General features: G+C 39.1%; 1 protein-coding gene across 1 annotated transcript in view; it reads left to right on the forward strand.

The window, feature by feature from the left end:
* The first annotated feature begins 354 nt into the window (after positions 1 to 354).
* ANTXRL (ANTXR like) overlaps positions 355 to 24,768 on the forward strand; it is an 89,754-nt gene continuing 65,340 nt past the window's right edge. The window contains exons 1-3 of the mRNA XM_031956300.1: positions 355 to 738; positions 21,895 to 21,966; positions 22,573 to 22,644. Coding sequence (XP_031812160.1) covers positions 560 to 738; positions 21,895 to 21,966; positions 22,573 to 22,644 — 323 coding nt within the window. The 5' untranslated portion in view covers positions 355 to 559. The remainder of the gene's footprint in view (positions 739 to 21,894; positions 21,967 to 22,572; positions 22,645 to 24,768) is intronic.

The following is a 24,768-nucleotide window of genomic DNA, read 5'->3' on the forward strand; positions in this document are numbered from 1 at the left end:
TCCAGGCGAGCCCTGTTTAATTCTTAAACTTTCCCTTCAGCACGTACAGCATCTCTCCGACTGTCTTCAAGATGATAAGGGGAGGGCAGGCTGGCAGTATTCTGGAAATTGAGGGTGGGAGCGCTTGGCTAGCGGTGATTGCGCTTCTCCCCGAGTCTCCTGAGCCCCTTGTTCTCCTCCCGGAACAGGAAAAGCGGAGCTCCGGATCCCCCTCTTCCAAGCCATCCATCCCCGCGCGCATTGGACGGCAGGGAGGAGGAAGCCAGCCAGGGCTGGGCTCCTATCACCAAAGCCAGCCTCTTTTGGAGAGGCAGGGATGGAGGAGGGGAGGAGGAGATGGGAGGGGGTAAGGGGGTGAGGGCGGGTTGAGGTGAAGCCGCCAAAGTCGTACATCCCCGCGGCAGCGCAGAAGAAAGACTAGGGACCGCAACGGCGTGGGCTGGCTCCGCGCTCGCCGCCGGACCATTGCAACTTTGTTTCCCTTCGAGGTCTGTCTGCGGGAGCCCGGAGCCAGCCAGCCTAGCTCCACAAAGTTACTGGAAGGGGGCGGGCGGGGGGAATGGGGGGAGGAAAAGCAAAGAAAATGGCGAGTCATGGGGCTAAAGTACCGGGATCAGCTCCCTTCTTCTTGCTGCTGCTGTTCCTCACTTGGAGTTGTGGCTGCGCCCAAGCGGAGGAGGAGAAGGAGGAACAGCGCTCCTGCCACGGCGCCTTCGATCTCTATTTCATCTTGGACAAGTAAGTGCCAGTTCCAGCCCCCGGCTCGGACTTTCACAGGGGAAGGAAGGCAGGAGCTGCGGCTTAGTGCAGCTCCTGGGACAGATCGCCAGGGCAGCCCCCTTCCTGACTCCCCATAGACACAAAGAGCCCTGTGAAAGGCACGGCATAAGCCAGGCGTGCATTGCTTTGGAGGGAACACGCCAGAGCCTGTACAGCCCGCAACGCTAAGGGAGGAAAGGAGCCTGACCATCCCCCTCCCCATGCACCCGGGAGCCTAAGCTCTAGAACGGACACAGCCACGCAAATGAAGCGCTCTCTCTCTCTCTCTCTGTCTCTCTCTCTCTCTCTGTCTGTCTCTGTCTCTCTCTCTCTCTATCTCTCTCTCGCTCTGTCTCTGTCTCTCTCTGTCTCTCTTTGGCTCTGTCTGTCTCTGTCTCTGTCTATCTCTCTGTCTCTCTGACTCTGTCTCTCTGTCTCTCTGTCTCTTTTTCTCTCTGTCTCTCTCTCTCAACGTAAACGAATGTCTGCAGACTGAGATACATGGACACAGACTCATTGACATCCAAGCACATGGGGTCAGGAAAAAGCAGAATTAGTTCCGATGTCTCTGATGTGACTCGACGGTACCACTAAGTTTTTTCAGAGACTAACTCAGGCCTTAAAGGCCAGCCATGTCTAAGGCTGTGGGATAGGAGACATGCAGTTCAGTTGGGAAGTAGAGACTATCGGAATTGAGGCCCAGCGTTTCCCAAATCCCCCGAGATGGGAGGCGCCCCCCCACCCCCCTCATCCTTCCACCTTCCCCCCCACTCCCCACCTTCCTCCCTGGGGCAAGGCCCTAGAGGACCTTCCGTGGGCACCTAACTTTTGTCCGGGCGGTATGTTTGGTCAGGCAGAGCCGAAGGCATTTTTGGCCCAGCAGCTGCTTTGAGCTGCTGTGTTGAGGGGGTAAATGGGGTGAAAGGCTTCCTCTAGGGGGTGGGGCTAGACCAGATGTTGGGCCAAAAAAAGGCCAGTAGTTACAAAAGCTTCCAGAGGAAAAACTGGTACCATTAATCTAACCAAACAGGCACCAAGATATTCAGCTACTGAAACTTCTTTGTTTGCAGAAAACAGAAAGAGCCCTTAAGGCAGAATCTATTCACTTGTTGCTTCCAGCTTTAAACCCTCTGAACTGGATAATTCTTTTTTTTTTTTTAATTTTTAGGAAAAAAAAAAAACAACCCAGCACAGTGAAGTTTTCTTTATGCCTTTTACTAGAGCTGGGACTAAGGGTTAGCAAGATGGGGCACTGCCCAGGGCACAATATACAGAAGGTAGAATGTAACCACGGAACCTTTTTAAAATAATGATTCTTTTTAAAAATTGCAAATATAGTTAAAACCAGAAAGTTATACTCTGTAGGTATGTAGGTTAAAAAAATAAATTTTTATGTGTTATAATACATGTTTAGTTTCCCCAGTGTCTGGTAATCTAGATTCCCCTCCTCCCGCCTTCCTAAAATTCTAGAATGATAGGGACACATTTTTTAAACATTGCCTAGAATGCACTAACTGTTCTACTCATTTTTATCACTTTGTCCTACTACATCTATAACCTGTACTAAAAAGTATTTATACAGGTTAGGTCCTTGAAACCTGTCTTTTTAGCTCTCCATAAGCTGTTGAACTTTTATTTTGTGTTCGTGTGTTGAAGTTTACATGACTTAAAAAACATATCATAGTCAAATTTTCTTGTAGGTGTTTTAATCTTGTTTATTACAGCAATAATAACTATTATCATTATTTTGTCCAGACCTGTGATTTCTTCTGTGTAGGGAATTCCTGCTACCATGAAGATCAGTGACTTTTCTGTAACATATAGTCTTAGAGTACAGATTCAGGGCACAGAAAAATTGAGTGATTTCCCTGTGGCCACCCAGCCTTTACATGTCAGAGAGAGAAGCTGAACCCTGGCCTTCATGCCTCTGTTTATTGTACTCTGCTATTGTCAGTACTCTGAAAAAAAAATAGTGGCTTGGGATAATTCTTTTAACTTTTGGGGCCATATTTCACTTTTTGATATGCTTTGCAAAAATTATTTAAGTCCTAGAGATGCAGACATGGAAAAACATGAGTTGTATAAGGCATATTCTAGTGATTTTTAGCATTAGCCCTTGAAGACCTCTTCATTAGATTCTGTCTTCAGTTAGTCAATCAGTAAACATTTATTAAGTATTTGATTTGTGCCAGACTCTGTGCCAAGCACAGGAATACAAAGAAAGGAAAAACACCCTTGATCTCTTGTAGAGAATGAGATTTGAATCAAGTCTTGAAGGAAGCTGCAAGACAGCATGCTAGGCATGGGAAATAGCTAGGGAAAAGGCAATGGAGTAGTAAGATGGAGTCCTGTGTATGAAGAACTACAAGTAGACCTATAAGTGGCTAATGGAATTGGACTGCAGTTTGAGGAAGAGTAGAAAGTGTAAGAAAACTGGAAAGGTAAGAAGGAATGAATTTGTGAAGAACTTCAAATTCCAAACAAAGGATTTTATGGGATTTTATGGGGGGGTTTTTTCCTGGAGGCAATAGGGAGGGCCTGGAGTTTATTGAAGTTGAGAGAAGGGGTTAATATAGTCAGACCTGCCTTTTAGAACTTTGGCAATGGATTAATGTGGAACAAGATTCGATTCAGAGAGGTGTCAAGTGATAAAGACCTGCAATGGATGATAGCTATATAAGTGAGGGAGTAGAGAGGAGATGGATACAGGAGGTATTGTGAAGTCAGAATGACTTGTAACATTGGCTATGTGGAGTGAATGCAGTGGGGATCCAGGGATGCTAAGGTTGTGATCATAGATGCCTAGGAAAGTGGTGGTGATGCCCTCAGCTCTAATGGAAAAGTTGGGAATAGGTCTGGGTTTGAGAGAAACAAATAATTAGTTCCGTTACTTCAATAAGTATGATCCAAGTTCTTCAGCTTAGAGGGTTGGAGGAGGATTCCCATAGGAAGCTCAAAAAGAAATGGGACCTAGGCACTGACCTCACAGAGAAAAGGAGAATGCCCTGAGGATTGACAGATAAAGGCCAGGATCCATATTGGATGATAAATATGAATGTTTTGTACCTTAAAACAGGAGAAGTTGCTGATTGGTGGTAGTAGAAGGGGAATCTAGAAGTGGACATAAGGAGCAAAAAGGATTCTAATTTCATCTTAACCAGTGAGTCAGGCAGGAATGGGGAATGTGTGAATATTCAACCTGTACTTTAAAGGGTAGTCAGGGATTCTGGCTCATTAGGGTAGAAGCTCCTAAAGACCTCATCATTAATCTCTCTCTTCTCTTTATCAGAAAAAGTCAGAAGATAGAAGGAAGAAAGGAAAAAAAAGTTTTAGATCAGATCAGATTTGTTCTTTATGGAGCAGGAACTTCACAATGTAAGATAGCATAACACAAGAGGAGAGTACCTCTAGAGTGGAAGAATAAAGCTTCCCTGTTCTGGTGCTGAAGAGTAAAGAAAAGACAAGTTCTTTCATGACTCAGTAGAATGGTAGGTAGCCTAGCTACCATATGTTCTCTGTGAGTCTGGGAAAATGTATTTAATAGTAATGATTAATTACTATTAATTTAATCATAACAGTATCTATAATACATTTGTCTAATTTTTTATAATTTTGAGAATACTTTCATATGCATTCTTTTTCAACGAATCGATTAAATTTAGTAAGCATCTACTATTGCCTGGCATTGTACTAAGCACTAGATCCTCACCATGTAGTAGACAGGGAAGATACTGTCATTCCCACTTTGAAGATGAGAAAACAGAAGTTTAGAGAGCTTACAATGGTTTACCTGAGGTTAGATAGCTGGAAGGGCTGGAATTCGGTCTTCCAACATCTTGTTTAATTTTTTTTTGCACCAGATGAGACTGTATTGCAGAATCATGTAATGTGGGAGTTGGAAGGACCACCGTGGTTATACAAGCTAGCAAATACTCCAAAGGAACCCAACATAACATGCCCAGAATGAGGTCCTTCAAAGAATGGGAGCCTATCACCTCTTGAAGTAACTCATATCTAAAGAGGAAAACCTTTAGGGATTGCTTTAATTATCAGGAAGTTTTTCTAAAGCTAAGCCAAAATTTACCTCTTTGCAACTTTCACTTAAGGCTCCTGATTCTTCCTTCTGGGATAAAACAGAGCAAGTCCAATCTCTCTTTCACATGAAAGCCCTTCAAATGGTGAGGGATAGTTGTCATGTCCTCTTGAGTCTTCCATTCTCCAGATAAATGTTTTTAGTTCCTCCAACAGGTCTTCCTATGATATGGACTCAAGATGCCTCAGCACCTTTGTTGCCCTATCTAGAAAAGGGCTGGTACTTGGTCCCTTTGACTCTGGCTTATTATTGGTGGGGAAACTGTTCCCAAAGTGATTTATTCAACAAAAATCTATTGGCAAAGTAGAGCCAGCAGCTTGGAGACCTGAGATGTTCAATCCACCCAGCTGTGGTAGGCTTAAGAGAATCATTTTCTGAATACACTGCACATCTTTCTTGGGATGCTTAGCATCATTTGTAATTATTGCTCCATTCATCTATAAACCAATTCTGTTAAGGGATGGAGAACCTCAAGTAATTTTGTAACACTAAAGATAGAAAAGGAGATAAGAATTTTTGTAGAATCAAGAAACCTGGGTTGCACAGTAGATAGAATGCCAGGCTTAGGATCAGCAAGACCCAGCTTCCTGATTTCAAATCTGTCCTCAGGCATTTATTTTATATGACCTTAATCAAATTATTTAACCCCATTTGCCTCAGTTTCTTTATCTATAAAATCAGCTGGAGAAAGGAATGGCAAACCACTCCACTATCTTTGCCAAGAAAACTCCAAATGGGGTCACAGAGATTCAGACACAATTTAACAAGGAAAAAAAAACCTCTCATGTTATGTCTTTTGCTTCAGGGAGGATCTCTGTGCCAGAAGGATTCTGGCAACATATTTCTTCGCCCCAATGCCATATTACATCATTCTGTTTCCCTTTGTCAGGAAAGATCTGTGTCCAACACCATTTTTGTTCATACCCACACTCCATTCCATGTAATTCATGACTACTCCTAAAAGGGAGAATGGTTTTATCTAAATGCTGCTTATTAACCAGGATGAGTTTATATGAGGAGTGAAAAGTAAGGGAATTTGGAAATCTTCTGATTTCAGACGTCTTATTTAACAGATGAGGAAATGGCAGAGTTTTAATTTGAACTGGATTTTCTTGATTCCAAATCCAATACTCTTTCTGCTATACCATGATGATTTGGAAATTTCCCTATGCCATCTTTACATTTACCCATCCACAAAAAGGAAATGAAACTAGAAAGGACATGGAGATGAAGTCAGAGTTCAAGCTACTGCCATATCTTCTGGAAGCAGCCTCTGGCTTGTACCTCTACTTCCTGTAGAGTGTGTATGAGATCATCATGTTCACTGGTTGAATATTTAACGTTAGACTCTCACTCCTTTTCCCAGTGGGCTTTGGCTGATGTATTCACTGGGATATGTGGACAACTTCAGACACACCAGATGATATTCAAGGGGAAGTGAAGAGTTACTTCTTGTAAGGAAAAACTCCCTAGCAATTAGAACTAACCAAAAGTGAAATGGGTTGCTTTTCTTCTTTTTAGAAGTGTACATAGTCTGGATGACCACTTGTGTCTATAGTGTAGTGGGACTTCTTTACAGAAGTAGTGTGATTCTGTGCTTTCTCTACTCTCTGAACACATGGCTTGATCTAGAGACCCTCCAATGGAAAGAAAAATCAAGATTTTATTGTCTAAGCTCCATATTTGACATTCAGATAAATTGCCAAGAAAAGACACACACACAAAGTGTATCAAAGAAATTTCATTTGACAGTGGCCTGCCATCAATGAAAGAAGATTCTGTCAACAGTGACAGGGTCTTGTTTCGGGCATCCTATCTCTTTTTCTGCCTTCTAGGGCATTCAGTGAGGAGCTGGCAGAGAGTCTGCAAGAATGGGCTTGTCAACAGCTAACTCAAAATCTATTGCCCCAGGAAAATAACATGACTGAGGAGCTATAATTTTACAGTTACCTTTAGTGCTGAGTCCACACTTGTGGGTGTAAAAGACCTGAAAGTAATACATCCAAAAAGAAACATCTTTCCCAGCATTCCACAAGTGCTGGCAACAATCTGATAAACTCAGCAGGGGTGGAGGAGAAGGCAGAATAGGGTGGGATGGCTAAAAAGTAGATGATGAGGGGTTGAAGAACCTTCTGCTACTGAAGGCTGGCCCAATCAACTTTGAGGGAAAATAAGCCCTTAGGAAATGACTTGTTGGGCCCAGATGATGTCCTCCCTTGGGCACCTAGATATTAATGGATGCTCTCTGACTCAACACCACTTTGGGGGAATGCAAGATTACTTGGGCAAGGAAGGGCCAAGGGTGACCTGGGCATGAAAACAAGCAAGCCTTTGTTGCCATGGAAATATTTTGGAATGCCTCAAGGGTAAAGAATCTGGAGGCTATTGAGATATTAATAATAAGAGCTGACATTCCTATCACAGCATTTCAAAGTTTTACAAAGTACTTTATGTATATTATATCCTGTGACCCTCACACTGACCTTGGAAAGTATAATCTTCAGGTGTATTTCTGTTTTACAGAAGTTAAATACTTACCCATGGTCACACAGGAAAAGATGGAAAGGGACCAAGTCTGCTTTCTCCCCCAAACAGTGCTTTCTTCATTAGTCAACCAACAGGCATGTATTGAGCTTTCACTATGTGTCAGGCTCTGGTGCTACAGATTTAAAGATAAAAAAAAAGAAAATAGTCCCTGATTTTGAGAAGTTTATGTTTTACCCAGGGAACTGTGTATTTGTGTAAGCATGCATAAAATAAACAAATATAAATAAAAATAGGGTATTGTGGTGGGAAGGAAGAACTAGAAGATATAAGATTTCTGTAAGAAATGGATCCTAAGATTCTTCAGGATTTACCTTTAAAAGTGTGGCCATTTCATGGTTCTTCTGGGGTCATTCCAATGGATGGGCTCCAATCTTATGTGTCCTTCTGAATTCCTTTTGATTCTATTTTTGGATAAGTTACAGAAGCTCTGGAGACTCCTGCTTTACAAAAGTCTACTAGATTAAAGAAATACAAAGGGTTCTTAAAATAAAACCCCCAATGAAATACCTTTTGAGAAGGTTAAAGCCTATACTAGATTTCAAGAGTACCTTAAACCTGAAATCTAATCTTAAAATGATGTCACCTACAGAGAAGTACAAAGAGAATACTATCTTCCTTGACAAAACAGTCCAACTGTCTGAATTCCAATAAGTCATAGGAAAGGGAAAAAATATTTTCAGGATCATAGATGTAAATTTGAAAGGGACCTCAAAATCCATCAAGTCCATTAAATAGATGAGTAAACTGTAGGCCAGGGAAGTTAAGTCACTTACCCAAAAATCATGTAGGAGAGGAGCATCAGAAGTAGTATTTGAAGCCATCCCCTGAATCCAGAATCAGTGCTCTTTCTGTTGTACCAAATAGAAAATGTAAGAACTTTCAAATCTATAACCAGAAAATGTCAATTAGTTAGAAAAAGTTGGTTTAGAACTTGAGGAATTTTTATGTTTCATGTATCATGTAATAATAACCCTGGATTTTCCTTTCTTCTCATTGTTCCCATTTCTCAAAGAAAGAAGATAATAGAGATAGAGGTAAAAAAGATAGCCTAGTCTGGTGGTTAGAGTGATGAATTTGGAGTCAGAAAGAGCTGTGAACAAGATGGGCAAAGTACTGCTTATTCATCTGCAAAATAGGTATAATAATTTTCATACTACCTCATAGTGTATTTATAAAGCTCAGTTAAGATAATGTATATAGAGTGCTTTGCAGATCTCAAATGCTAAATGAGATCATGGAAAGGAACTCAAAAGTCATCTATATCAACGTCTTCTTTTTTTGTAATTGAGGGAATTGGTGTTCAGAGATGCCTGGCAATTTGTCCAATATTACACAAGAAGGAAGTGTTAGAGGTGGGATCTGAACTGAAATCTTCCTGAATCCAACTTCAGCACTCTATCTACTACATCATGCTGCCAGCTTTTATTAACTTTTAACTCCATAGTTTAAACCTTAAGAGAAGTGAAATAACTATTATCATCCATATTTGCCAGTGAAAATGGGGAGAAAATAGGGATCTCTAATCATAGGATTAATGATGCTTCTAATCTTAAAATTGTCTGACCTTCCATAAATGGACCCTGTGATTTCTATTAGAATTTTTCTCATATTGTAACAGTTGGCCCAATTATGCTACATGTATTATGACCTTGGAAACCAATGGAAGGGTCCATTGTAGAGAGAGATTTGAGTTATAAGTGTACAAGCACAGTAAACTAAGTGAATAGTGCTCTTTGCCAGACACATACTGGCCTTATGAGTGGCTGAACATATCCATGACCTCCACTGACTTTGCTGGATACTCTCTCTTTCTTTGACTCATTTTTCTTGTCTATTATAAAGTGATACAGGAAGTTACAAAGTTTTTGGAAGTACAAGTTCTTAGTATTATAGATTTAGAGTTGGAATAGAACTAATCCAACCTACTCATTTTGCAGATGAGGAAACTGAGTCACAAAGCTAATTAGCAGCTTGACCATCATCACCCAGGTCTTGAGTGATGAAGACAAAATTTGAACCCTTATCCTTTCATCTTGAGTCCAATTTCCTCAACACTATGGTGGTGATATTATATTCCTTATTTTTTTTAATCACCATTTCAAAATTTTTGAAGGCAAATGATACAGAATAACTTGTGTAAATGAATTAGCTCCTCTCTTTCTGGAAAAGAAAAACAAAGAGTTAAATGAGGGACCTTTTGTTTAATAACATGGCAAATATAGTTTAAAATCCTTTAGCTGTTTGTCATCTCCCTTCCTGTTATCCTTTTGTCAGAGTAAGCTCTGCACTGAATTTAGTTGCCTATTACTTCAATATGGTCCATTTCCCAAGAATGTTTTAAAAGCCCATATACTGACTAATCCCTGAATAACAATAATAAAGATGCATCTGAGGTCTCAAATTTAAAAATGTGGTAAAGGATGGCCTAGTTGGGCAATAGCATACCTCAAAGACTAGAGCCCTAGGCTCGTAAAGATCAAAGATTTAGAGCCAGATGAAGACATCCAGTCCACTGCCCTCCCTCCCTCATTTTACAGATGAAAAAATTGAGGTCAAGAAAGGTGAACTTACATATCCACATCACACTGGTAGCATGTGGCAGAGCTAGAATTTGAACCCCATCTTCTAGCTCCAAAGCCAGCATTTTTCATGGCATGAAACTGCCTCTTTGTAGTTTTTCCTACGATCTTGACTTAATCTCTGAACTTACAAAAGCAACAAAATTCATTTCCCTGTGTCTTTTCTTCCCTAGTATTTTTTTCTTCATTTCTTTAAGCCATGACCTTTGCCACATTCTTCCTTTGGGTTCCAAAGTCAGAGCAAAGAATAATGAAGAAGGTAAATAGGTATCCTGTCCTTTTCCCGTGTAAGTTTTGTTCCTACTCCCTCCTTATGCTTTGGAATGGAGGAATGACCCCAAACCACTGGTATGTTAATTTTGCAGATTGCTCTTAGAATTGAGGGCCCTGAGCCACAAAGAGTGCTTTACTACATTTCTACTTCTCCTTTTCTAACCTGCAACAAGGATGTTGATTTAATTTTGGGTGTTAGGATAGTTCCCCTGTGCTTTGCCTGGCTTAGACCACATCTGGACTTCTGAGTGTCATATTCTGATCAGCTAGAAGGTGTCCCAAGAAAGTTGTTCAGTAAGTTGAAGGGTCTGAGAATCTTCCTATTCAGTGTTCAACTGAAAAGGTTTTCTTGGAGAAAGAGAAGCCTTATATGAGAAATATGATGGCTGCTTCAGGTCCATGAAGAGCTATCATGTAACAGAAGAAAGATTAGGCTTATTTTACTTGACCCAAGAAGGGAGAAATAGGAGCACTGAGGAGAAGTTACAGAGAAATAAGTTTGGAATTGACATTAAGAAAAATTGCCTCAACATTATTAACCTATTTAAAAGAGGCAACTAGATAGTTTGGTAGATAGAATGCTGGGGCTGGAGCCAGGAAGACCTTAGTTCACTTACTGGCTACTCAGCTTTGCCCAGGTCACTTAACTCTATTTACCTCAGTTTCCTCTTCTGCAAAATGGACTGGAGAAGGAAATGCCAAACCACTCTAGTATCTTTACCAAGAAAACTCTATATAGTCATGGAGAGAGAGACAAAACTGAACAACAGTAATAGCAGAAAAAGTGGAGTGGATTGCCTTGAGAAAGAAGTCTTCAGTCCACATCCAGAAAAAGTACTTTGGAGACTGAATACAGTTAGAGCAAAAGTTCTCACTTTTTTGCTCATGGTTTTTCTCTTTTGTTCTCATTTTTCCACACCATGCTTAATATGGAAATCTGTTTAACATGATTGTACATGTATAACCCTACATTAGATTGCTTGCTGTCATGGGGAGAAAAGGAGAAAATTTTGGAACTCAAAAGCTTACAAAAATAAATGTTGAAAACTACCTTTACATGTAATTGGAAAAAATAAAATAGTATTAGGTGTGGAGAAAGGAGAAAGAGGTCTTCAGACAAGGCTGTTTGACAACTTGTAAAGTGTGTTCAAGAAGGGGTTTGCTCAGTTATGCTTTAACTAGATAGCGGCTATGAGCCCCGCTAGCTCTACCCTTGATTTGGTGTCAAAGAAATCATTAGGGGTATTTCCCATCATTTTCAGTTTGTAACATAGTAGGGATCTTCCTATACGAATTGTGTTTGCCCTCCTTTCCCTAAAGGTTGGGGAACACTCTTCTGCTCAGCCAAAAACCTATTCCTTTTTACTTCTTGAACACCATGCTTCTCTCATATAATTGTTTTCCTTGGTTTTTGGTTGGTTGGTTAATTGTTCAGTCCCCTGTCCATCTGCATCTTCAACCCTTATCTAAACACATAAATATCCTTCCAGTATTTGTGCTTTCATTGGTAGGGAAACTGGCTCACTTATCACCTTTGAGATCATTGCCAGAACTTCAGGCAGATTAAGTTACTTGCCTATGACCACACAACTTGGAAATTTCAGATTTTAGATTTGAACCCAATCTTCCTGATTCCCAAACCCAATATTCTTTCTGTGAGTATATGGGAATACCTGCTCTGGACCTTGAGGATTGCTCTAAAAGATAGGAACTTCCATCCATCATTTCATCTTCCCACACTTCCATCTCCCGACTAGAGTTATATGTGAAATGGGTTCCAGTCCATTTGTCTCCATCTTTTGCTGCCTCAAAAAGAAAAAGTCATAAAAACTTTTTTAGAAAAGTAAACAAGGCACTTTTGTTTTTCTTCTGGGTTATTTTTACCTCCTGAATCCAATTCTCCCTGTGCAACAAGAAAACTGTTTGGTTATGCACACATACATTGTATATAGGATATACTACGACATATTCAACATATATAGGACTGCTTGCCATCTAGGGGAGGGGGTGGAGGGTGGGAGGAAAAAATCAGAACAGAAGTGAGTGCAAGGGATAATGTTGTAAAAAAAAATTACCCTGGCATGGGTTCTGTCAATAAAAAGTTATTATAATAAAAAAATAAAAATAAAAAATAAATTAAAAAAAATAAAAACTTTGACAAGCAAAAAAAAAAAAGAAAAAAGAAAAGTAAAGTAAACAAGTATCTCTTGTTGATTTCCATCATGTATGTCATCCCCATCCCACCCTTCCTTTTGGAATACCTCTGAAAGAAGAGGCTGTTCCACTTTCATAGGTTATAATCATATCCTTTATTTCCATTTTGGCTGCTGGAAAGGTAGCAGCTTTTCTGTAGTTGTTGTTAATGATGTTGGCAGAGGATGTCTACCCCTTCTCTACAAGCACTGTTCTCCTCAGTGATAGTCGCAAGGGCCACTTTCCAAGGCAGAATCTGGGTGTACTCATGTTCTATTCAGAGCAAATGAGAATCTTGATGATCAGTGATTCAAAGGGCAATAGATACTAATCAGACAGAAGATGATTCCCCAATCGAAATGTCTCTAATCTCTCTAATTAAACTTCAGTCCTACATTCTTAGTCAGTAATTACCTATTTTTTATAGTATAAAGACAGAAAGTCTTTATCTTTCTTGTTCATTTCTAAACCATGATGCTGGTATTCTAGCCATCATTCTCATTCAATTCCCATTGAAAACAGGACTCTGCCCCTGTGACTGACCTCTGAGCTTTCACTTTATCTTGCCTAGAACAAAGCATTTTCTATATTCATTTATCAAGCACTTCCATACTATGCTGGATACATACTTGTATCATTCTCCACCCCAACCCCCATCTTACCCAGCTCCCCTTGAGTTTGTCTTTCTGCATTAGATGTCTTGCTTAAACTTGCATTTCCAGTACTTAGCATACTTACTGTGCCTGGTACATTGTAAATACATTGTACTTACAAAGTAAATACAATGTACTTACTAAATGGTTTATATCATTCACTCATTCATACAATATAGTTCTTACATAGTAAGTATAATGTACTTACTAAATGGTTTATATCATTCACTCATTCATACAATATAGCTCTTGCATTGTGCTTACTAAATGATTTATCATTCACTCATTTATACAATATAGCTCTATCCTTTTCGAATCTCATTTCATATAGTTTGCACTTCATAAATTCTGAATTCCAAACAAAATAAAATATTATCTATTTCCTAGATTCGATATTACATCTTTTATTTCTGTCCCTTTACAGAAGCCATTGGTCATGGCTAGAATGAACTCCTTTCTTATTTCTGCCTCAAAGCTCAATTCAGATGTCACTCCCAAAAGAATTCTTCCTTGAAGCCTGTTCCCACCCCAACAGGTGGTTACTGTTCTCTCCCTCCTAAGTTTTTCTGTATGCTGCATCCTCTTTGAAAAGTATAAACTCCTTGATTTCAGAGACTTTCTCCTTCTTTTTGTATCCCCAGTATGCAATACAGTGTCTCACACATTCCTTAAATTTTTAAAAATTCAACTGAATGGAATTGAATCTTGGTTTTTATGGTATTGCTCCTGCTTGTTTCTCTTCTTACTTTCTTCTGAGTCCTGTTTCATCTCCCTTTATCCATCTCCAACTCCCTAATTATTTGTCCCGCTCTTCTTGTGTCCAGTCACTGATCTTCACTCTACTCATTCTCCTTTAGATTTAATTTTCACCTCTATGTGAACAACTCCCAAATTTATATCTCTTCTAAACTCAGGTCTTTCCCTATTCCTCCTGTAGACATCAGACTCAACTTAATACATAACAAATAGAAGTGATTATCTTCCTCTCTTAACTGCACCATTTCTCCAGGTAATTCCTTCTGAGCTACTATCTTTCCAGGCATTCAGATTTGCAACTTCAGTCATCTTTGACATTTCCCTCTCCCTGATCTCTCCTCCTCCATATCTCATTGGCTGCATGTTCTGTTGAGTCTTTCTCCATATCTTTTGGATTCACCTGCTTCTCCTCCACTCATGTGACTTCCATCACTTCTTTCTTAGACTATAGGAATATGTGGCCAAGGACTGTCTAGCTAGAAGGAACTTCAGGCTACCTTGTCCAACCCTTTCATTTTCCAAATGAGGAAACTGAGTCCTGATGAGTTAAGTGATTTTCAGGCAAATAGTAAATCAAAAATGAAATCAAAAACCATAAACTCTTGACTCCGGTCAGTATTCTTTCTATACTATATTGCCTCCCAGATCCAGGACTCCTTCTTCAATCCATCTTTCACCCAACTGGCAAAAATAATCTTTATAAAGTATTCATCTGACTGTAGCTCTTTCCTTTAGTGACTCCCTCATTGCCTCTAGGAGAAGATAGAAATTCCTCAGCAGGGCATTGAAGGACACCCACAAACTATCACCAACCTATTTTTCCATTCTTATGTCACATGACCTCTTTGCTTATTCTACATCACAGCCAAACTGACTGACTGTTCCCTGAACTTGGTGTTTATCTCCTATTTTCTTATCTTTGCATAGATTATCCCTTTTAACCAAAATGTATCTTTCTCCCCTCTGCTTCTGAGAATCCTGGTCTTCCAGTAAGACTCTGTTCAGGTGCCTTCTCTGATGCCCCTCAGCTGTGTGTGTTTTCCTTATTAAATGATCTTGCTTTCCTATATGCTATAATCTTCCAAAGAATATTTAAAATTCTTAAAGATATGGTCCATTCATTTCTTTTCTGTTGTGTCCTGCTTTCTAGAGTCCCCAAGCCGGGGTGATTAAAATATACCTTCCTAGTGGAGAAGTGATGAGGATGGTGGAAAAATGGAGTCCGTTTATTCCAAGGACTTTCCTCTTTTTATACCCTCATACCCTTATGTAACAAAAACACTGGGAATGCACTAAGTATATACTAGGCACATGGGACCACATGAACAACTTGCTATTGTACATAGTTTGCCACCTGGTCTCACTCTTCCACCTGCTATCATTCTGCTTCAATCACAACACAGGTTGTCACTGTCCCCTGACTTCTCAGGAAGGCCGAGAGCCCTTAAGGGAGTTGGGGAGCCGAACCAGACATTGTCAGCAGGTTCCCTCTGGGCTGAAGGGTCTTATACCTTACCCAGAGTTTCCCTACTGACTGTGAACCTCTACACTTTTCCCCAAAAATCTTTGTAATAATAATAATTAGCATTTTTATGGGCAGCTACATAGTACAGTGGATAGAATGCTGGGTCTGGAGTTAGGAAGACTCATCTTCCTCAGACACTTACTAACTATATGACCCCAGCAAACTACTTATTCCTATTTGCTTCAGTTCCCTCATCTGTCAAATGAACTGGAGAAAAAAATAACTACTCGAGTACCTGAAACAATTCTGACTCCAAAGTATGAAATAACTGAACAAAAAAATAGCATTTATGTAGTAATTTAAGAGTTAAAAAGCACTTTTATAAATATTATCTCATTTTATACTTTTAGCCACTCTGAGAGGTAGGTACTATTATGTATCTCCATTTTACAAATTAAGAAAGTAAATTTTAAGAGCAGTTAAGTGGCTTGCTCAGGTCCACATAGCTGACACTTGTCTCAGGATGGATTTGAATTCAGGTCTTCTTAACCCCAGGTCCAGTGTTGTACCCATTATGTCTCTTAGCCGCCTCTTTGTCCTCCTAATGCATAACAAATGTTGTTATATGTCCTGAGCTTAGTAAAAGCTTAGTAAATGTTGCTGTGCAGAAATGGATCCAGAATGAACACATTTTGAGACATTGTCTTATTGGGTGAAGAAATCTAGCATTAGCCAGGGAACCTTAGGCAATCCAGCTTTCAAACCCATACTCTGAGGCTACATTCTTCCCTCCGTAGATGACAAAGAACAGGCCCCTGACCATCTCTGCTCAAAATCTTATGCACTAGTGGATTTTCCATTGCATACAAAATGACAGGTTTAAAATGCTTTGGGTTTTCCTGGTGGTTTCATTGTAGGGAAAACTCCTGAGGAAGACTCATGTCATTGTTTTAAAAAATTTGGAGCTAGAATTGGACTTCTTGCAATTGGCTCGTGGGTATGGAAGAGAGAATCCTGCCTCTTTGCAAGTCTTTGTTGTGTACATCAGCCAAGGCAATCACTTGGTGGTAGAAACACTTACTCTGCTAGATTCTAACCACTGTCGGCTTTTCTGTTTATGTGTTTGCCCTCCTTCATGTGGTATATATTTTGTTGGCTTGTGATTCATGCCCAGGGCCTTACTTGGCATTGTATCAGTTTTGGGGGAGGGGAAGAAGCAATCCAGATATTTAAGGAAAAAATGATGGTGTTTCACTGATGATCCAAGAAGTAGGCCTTGTGGGCATCCTCCCCCATGAGCTGCTGCTATCAATTCAGGCTTAGGTTCTATCCTCAAAGTTTATTCTTAACCATCAGGAGGCCATATTCTGGAAGTGCTAGTGGACTTGTTGAGGAAGTATGGGGTTCAGTAGAAAAGCTTATAAGGGAATTAAATGGTGTGGTTCTACTTGTGTGGCCCCAGACACATGAGGCAAGTAGTTAATGGCACTCATGGAGAGTCTGTGGTGCTCTATGCTTACAACTACCTCTCAGAGAGTCAGGAGACCCAAGTTTGAACCCAGCTCCAATAGGTATCTCCCAGGGGAAGAACAAAATGAGATCCTTTATGCAAAAGGCCAATGTTGATAGAGCACTGATCTGAGAATCAAATTCTGCCTCATTTACTAATTGTATGATTCCAAGCAAGTCACTTAATTTCCTTGTGCCTCAGTTTTCTGATCTATAAAATAGGGACAGAAAGAGCATTTTCCACACAAAGTTGTTGTGAGGATCAAGTGAGGCAATATATGTAAAGTACTTTGGAAACACTAAAGTGCTACATAAATGCTGTTTGTTATTATTTTTAAACTTTCAAGCACTATATAAATGTCAGCTATTATAACCAGCTGTGTGACTCTTGGCAAACTTTTTTTGCTTTATTACAAAATGAAAATTGTAATACTTGTAGTACCTCCCTCATAGGGTTGAATTAAGGAAAAGCTTTTATATATCTAGAAAGGCTATATAAAAGTGAATTATTATCTCTGTCTCTTTGTCTCTTTTTCTCTCCCTTTCTCAGTTAAGCACAATGAGGATAAAGAACAGCCTATTAGATTTGGTAATTAAAATGTTGCTGGTGACTTTGGAGAGAGAAGTTTCAATGGAATAACAAGATTGATATCCAGACTATAGAGGGTTATTGAGTGTGATTAAAGGAATCAAAATTTTTAGTGCCTTGATGAGCCATCTAATTTAATTCCCTTATTTTACAGATGAGGAAGCAAGACTCAGAGAGGAAAATTACATGCCCCAGATACCATAGCTAGCTAGTACAGAGATAAGGTTAGATGCCCCCCCACACCCAGTTCCTCTGACTCCCAATTCAGGGCTTTTCCCTGGATATAATGCTGTCTTTTAGTATTTGTCTAAAGAATATCCAAAACAATATAGTTGCAAGCCATGTTATAATGGGGTTCTGGAGTACAGTATGATACTCCAACTCTAAAGCTCATTCTAAGTGAACACAGAGGAAAAAAAATATCTGGCTTCAAACTTGTGGGGTTTGCTCCTGAAAAAGAAAATTCAAACTCATTGCATGGTGATGTTCTTTCTTACTCTTTGTTCAGCCATCTACTACGGACCTTTCGTCTTGTTTTGGGCGCCATGGTTATCTCAGTGCGATTGAAAGGATGTTTGCCAAAGTAATTTTTTCATAAAATTTTTTATTTTTAGGATTTAAAAAATCTAATGAACTTTAGTAAATATGAATATTTCCATATGCAAAGAACAGAAAAGGATTGTATTTGGCACTAATTTTAAGAGGATCTCAGGGCTGGAAGAGATTTGAGGTCATTTGGTTCAACCTCTCACTCAATGCAAAAATTCCCATTATAAGAACCCTGTTGCATATTCTCTTTCTGCTGGAACAGTTCCAACAATGGGGAGGTCATTACCCTATGATGCAACCTATTCTATTTCCAGCTAATTCCAGCTGGTAGATCATAAGTGAGCTGCCTTCCTGTAATTTCTCCATATCAGACCTAACATCTCTTGGGAACTATACAAAATGAGTCTAGTCTGTCTTTGACATTATGACATTTTCAAGGTAAAATAATCTTGTCCCTTTGGGGTCTTCTCTCTTCTGAGCTAAAACACCCCAGCTCTTTTCACCATTCTTTCATATCCTTCTACTTCCTTTTCACTCTTCAGTCAGTTTAGTTTTCATCCAGTCAAGTTAGTATCCTGAACTGACCCTCCCCCACTCACACATTTGCTGTTCCTGCTTCCACCATTTTGCATATATCTGGAGTAATCTCATGCAAGATTCTCCTCAATGCTTGTCCCACTTTCCCAGAACATTAGGTTGGGATGAAAGGAATGAAAATCTTAGTTTTTCCTCTCATCTGTATTTGATGTTTGCTTTCCTCTGTATGGTTCCACTTCAAATCTTTTAGAGGGCAATAGGGGAAGGGAGGAGAGCAGGAAAGAAAAATAAATTATGTTTAAACAAAGAAGCTAATATTAAGCCCTATATTTGACCATTCTTTTAATGGGTGTTTAACATACTTTGAAATGTAAACTCTTGAAGAGGTAGAGTCTTATTGCTTTATACAGAATCAGCATCATTCCTTACACAAAGTACCTTAGGGGAGTCACCTCAATTTGGAAAAGGGGGACCATAATATTAGCACCATCCACCTTAGAAGGACCATCCAGCCTTGTTGTAAGGCTTCACTGATAAAAGGCAATATGGATAATGGTTAGGGCATCAGACTTGGATTCAGTAAGATTTGACTCAACACATCCTGCTGTAAGAGACAAACTAGGGTTAAGTTTCCATAGAATGGTTAAAATTCAATTCCAATACCGAAAAGCTAAGCTACTACAGAATGTTGTAAGTCTCAAGGTAATGGAAGATAATAAGAATCCCTGGCCACTGAGCTTTCAGGAGAGAAGACTCATTTGGCTTCAAGCCTTTGATGAAAATGTCTAGGCTAGAAACTGGTTTAAACTGACCAGGTTCAAGAAGCAGGAAAGCCTTGGGCATATGAGCTGAAACACCCTGAATAGAATTAGAACCTCATTAATTGAACATGGGATCTATAATGAGGGAGGGGGAGTTTTGGAGTAGCATGTAAGAAATAATGTAACCCTAAGGGGAATTAACCAGTCTATTCTTTGGCAGAGGGAATTGTGACAAATGAACAGCACAAAAGTTGTCTACTTCTGTATCAAGTGTTCCCTTTTCCCATCAGAGTGGCAAAGCCTGCTCTGGCCAGAAATGTACAATTTCTCTGGACTTTCTCTCTCAATAAAATTTCTTTGTTAGCATTTTGTTAATACTCATTATGTGACTTTGGTCAATCCATCTCACAGATCTGTGCCTCAGTTTCCTCATCTATAAAATAAAGGGACTGGACTTGATGGTTTTTGAAGTTCTTCTAGCCTTAAATCTATGATCCCATGACTTTACAAATCATAAAATAATATATAAATATCAGCTTTCATTTTGTTAAGCACTTAGTGAATGTTTATTGCATTGAATTGAAATTTACTGATGGTCATTCAGGACATATTAAATGAAAGAAACAGGAGATTTTGCCACCCAAATATTTTAGGATAGCTTTGGGGGGAAGCCCACAGCAAACTGAGATATTCTGGGTTCTCTTACTACCCTTTATTGATTTTTGATTGGAAAAATTTTAAGGAGTAATAGATAGAGATAGATATAGAGAATGATAGAGCAAAAGATAGAGAAAATAGAGCAAAGTTAGCTATTATGTATAAAGAGTCTATGACCTAGTTGATAGAATGCTGCACTTCAGACATTTAATATCATGGACAAATCATTTAAATCTCTCTTAGTCTTAGTTTGGGGCAGTTGGTAATCTAGTGGATGGAACACTATATATGGGATAGTGTATAGAGAACTGATCTTGTGGTTAACGCCTGAGAGTTCAAGTCTTTACTTTGATATATATAAGCTGAGTGATCAAAAATAAACATCTTATAATTGCTCACCACCTAAGACAACTCTAAGAAGTTAGCAATATGCTCCCGTAGAGGGAGTTTCCACATTAGTAGATTGCTATATGAATGAAATCATGGATTCTCAAAACACATATGTGTATTTTTACTTGTGTGTACATATGTGTTATTATTTAGTCATATCCAACTTTTCATGACTCTGTGAACTAACCATTCATAGAATTTTCTTGGCAAAGATGCTGGAATGGTTTGCTATTTCCTTTTCCAGTTTTATACAGGCTTGCTTATGCTATGATTTGCTCAAGATCACACAGCTAGTAAGTAAGTGTCTGAGGTCACATTTAAACTCTGGTTTCTATCTACTGTGCCATTGGCTTGTCCCATTTATAATATTCATATATTGCACTTATGAATACATACATTAATGAATAAAATTAACTAAAAAGCATTTATTAATAGCTTATTATGTGCCAATCACTATGTTAAGCCATGGAAGACCAAAGACCATCCTTACCTTTGAGGAGCTTAAGTTTCATTTGAAGATACTATATATATATTTGGGAGTGATAGCCAGATAGGAACACTTTGATCCAAAAAGTTAATGAGGTGGTAAATGGGGCCACAGGAGTATAGACTGAGAAATCCCATCCAGGTATAATGGTAGAGTTAATTTGATCATAGTTCATGATTCCAGAATTGGAGAGAGAAGAGGGCAGAAAGGGTTGGTAATGAGGTTGTGGAGGAAATGTATGGAGAGGGAAAAATAAAGGGAAGCAACATGGTTAAGACTTTTCTAAAATATCCATTTTTTCATTTTATAAACATTTATTAGGGCTTAACAGTGTCTTGGGCTCTGGGAATAAGAGGATAACAGAGGTAAATATGACATGGTCGTGACTCTCAAGGAGTTTACAGTCTCTGAGAGAAAATGAGTGATTGGCAATATAGAAAAATAAAAGTAATATCCCCATGTTAGATTCTGTCAAGTTCGCATATTTATCCTAAGGTTGGAAGATATTGGTTTATTAACTCACTGGGCTGGTTGTCAGGAGACAAGCTGTATGATCTTGGACAACTGATTTAACCTCCCTGCTTCAGTTTCCTCATCTTTAAACTGGGGATAATTTCAACTTTTTAGTAATGACTTGAGGGTAAGATGACATCATGGAGTAAATTATAATGAGTTTTCTGATGAAGAGACCAATCTCTTTTGGTCTTTTAGAAGCAAGATATTTGTAATCTTACAGCATCATTAAGTGGAAAGATCACTAAGTCAAAGAACCTGGGTTCGAATCTCTATTATATATTACTTTTGTGCCCTTATACAAATACCTTTATCTCTCTAGGCCTTAGTTCTTTCATCAATAACCTAAGAGGGTTGAATTAAATGATCTCTATTTCAGATATATTCAGGATCTCTATAGTCAGGATCAATCCATTTCAGGTATAAGTCAAATAATTCTGTCATTCATTTCTCCTCTTGGAAAGTTATTAAAGTTAAGGACGTTACCATGGCAAATGACTATAATGGCATGAAATGTAGAAAACTAATGATTTCTAGATCTTCTAATGAATCTCATAATCCAATTCATCATTATTTTTGTTTAGGTCAGGCAGTGTGAGACATCACTGGACAGAAATTTACTCCTTTGTGGAAAGTCTGGCTGAAAAATTCATAAGGTACAGTTTCTCAAAGTTGAAATCAGATTTTCCATTTCTTTGGAGATAACATTTATTTCCTCATTATACTACATAGAGTCATCCTTTAGGTGGGATTGAGACAGAAGAGGGAGCTTAAGGCAAGTAGGGGATGATGGAGAGTGGGGGGAGAAGGCTCGAAGGAGGGATAGGTGGCAGAATGAACTAGATGCATCCCTTAGAGAATACATTTAAATTGCTATAATTATCAGAGAACATTGAGTTTTATTAGCAAAGGTCATGGTGGTGGTGATGGTGATAGAAAAGATGGCATCCTGGGAAAGATAATGTCCTGCTCTCCTTTCTGAACCCAATTCACTCTGTACTGTACTAAAGTTCAAGATAAGCTGGTTGCAGGGGAGAGAGTGGGAAGGTAGGTGGAGGGGAAAATAGCTTTGTAGAGATCCTTCTCCTTTATTTAGAACCAAAATGGAATGGAGTCAAGAAAAAATGAGTCCCATCCATCTTATACTTCCTATTACTAATCATTTCAAAGTGGTGGATATCAGAGGTAGAAGCGGTAGTAATTTGCCTTTTTTGTAAAATGTACCAAACATAATATTATTTCACAAAATATTTTATTTCTAGCCCAATGTTGCGGATGTCTTTCATCGTCTTCTCCTCCAAGGGAACTACCATCATGAAGTTGACAGAAGATAGGCAAGTATTCCCTCCAGCTTCATGATGTTGTTGGTCATATCTACATGGGGTAATTCAGCTGGAGAATTGAGATAATTATCCAGATATCTCAGGATAAAAGGTTAAGGAAAAATCCAGACATTAATGAGATAAGGCAGAAGAGCACCTATAGGGCTGACTAAGCTCTGAGCAGAATTGAGAAACAGACAAAATTTGTCTTCAGTACCTCTTATCCATTTAATATCTCCATAGCCTGCCAGTCGCCATATAAGATTGAGCAGTGAATTCTTATGATTCAAGTGTTTCTCTCACTCTTTCCTCCATAGCCAATTGAAATTTCCCATTCCTTGGTCATATCTCTAAAGGACTTTCTATCTAACAGGCAAATACAAGTCAACGTATTAATGGCCTTAGCCATTTGAGATAGAGTCCATATCTAAATCCCAAAAGTATAAGCAGTATTTGTTTTATTGGTTGTTGTTTGAGGGGCTTTCCCTCCCAACTGTATATTAAATTCAAGAAACATTCTAAAGTGTTCACTATATGATGGGCACTATGCTACATACTAGTGATGCAAAGATCAAAACAAAACTCCTACCCTTTAAAGAATTATATTTCAGAGGTAGAGCATGAAGAAAAAATTATGTATATAGATAATTATTTAATTATAATCATGTTATAGATTATTATATAAATATATTTAATTATATAATCTATAATTAATCTATAATAAAATCTATATGAAATAAGTTCTGGGGATTGATACTAGCTACTGATGCTTCCTAGAATAGAAGGTATGAGAGCTTTTAAATATACAAGGGATTCTGTTACGTAGGGTAAGGAAGGAGTGCATTTTGTGCTTAAGGGACAGTCTATTGAAGATTTAGAGATTGAAGATGCAGTCTCGTGTACAGGAAACAAGCAAATAGGTCAACTAGAATGCCGACTGTGTGGAAGAGAGAAGCATACTATTCACTGAGTATTCTTCACATATGTCAACTGTGTGGGTCATTACTGGCCATTACAATAATCCTAGAAAGACAGGTCAAAACCAGATTGTAAAGGGCTTTAAAGGCCAATCATAATGATTTGTATTTATCTGAGAGGTAAGAGACAGCCAGTGAAGTTTCTTGAGCAGAGGAGTGACATGGTTGGATCTATGCTTTGGGAAGATCATTTTGGAAGCCATGAGTGGATGGTTTGGAGATAAAGAGAGGCTTGAAGCAGGGAGACAAAGTAGGAGGCTATGGGTGAGGAGATGCTACGGCAGGGTAGATGGGAGACATATTATGGGTTTTAAAATTGACTTGATTGATAATTATTGATAATAAATTGATAGTTAATCAATTGTGAATTGTGAGGGAGAAGAAAGCAGTTGAAGACAGCAAGGATCTTCAGAGACTGGCTATATGTTCATGCCCTCCACAGAAAGAAAGAATTGAAAAGGAGTGATTCCTCCCCTTTACAGTTTTTCTACTGTTTCTAATGGTAGTCAGCCAGCTCCAAGACTCTGGATGGTCCATATTATCCATTCATATTAACCCAAAATCATAGGTCCATAAGATTGAGAACAGGGAGGAATTTTAGAATCCTACATTTTGAACTGTGTAGCCCCTTAAACATCATCTGATCCCCCTTCCCTTCATGAACAGGGGCAGCATGGGCCCCAGGACATACAAGTAATGAGTATTTGAGGTCCTCTGACTGCAGATCCAGTGGATTTTCCATGGCCTGCCTTTGCTTTCCCTACACAAACCTCCCCTTTGCCTCTCCTGGCAAACAGAGCCCCGGCGTATGTCAATCTGTTTATTGAGTATTCTTCCTAGATGCCAACTGTGTTGGCTCAGATCATCATTGGCCTTTACAACCTATGTGCTTTTAATAGAAGCTGACAAAGTTTATGTTGCTGCTAACAACCCAAGAATTATTGCTAAATGGTACTTATATTTTACAAGAAAGTGCTGTTTTTCCAACTTGGGGTGATTTAAAAAACTGGGGCTCTCTCCAGTCATTCCGACCTTGCCTCTGGGCCCTGATGGCTCCAGAAGGGAGCAAGAAGCTCGTGATTTGGCACAATCCTCCCTCACTTAAATCCAATCCACTTTCAAGTCATGGCAAAATCTTCTTGATGGTCTGATCCTCTTC

Source organism: Sarcophilus harrisii, chromosome 2 (assembly GCF_902635505.1).
Source record: "Sarcophilus harrisii chromosome 2, mSarHar1.11, whole genome shotgun sequence".
Taxonomy (NCBI): domain Eukaryota; kingdom Metazoa; phylum Chordata; class Mammalia; order Dasyuromorphia; family Dasyuridae; genus Sarcophilus; species Sarcophilus harrisii.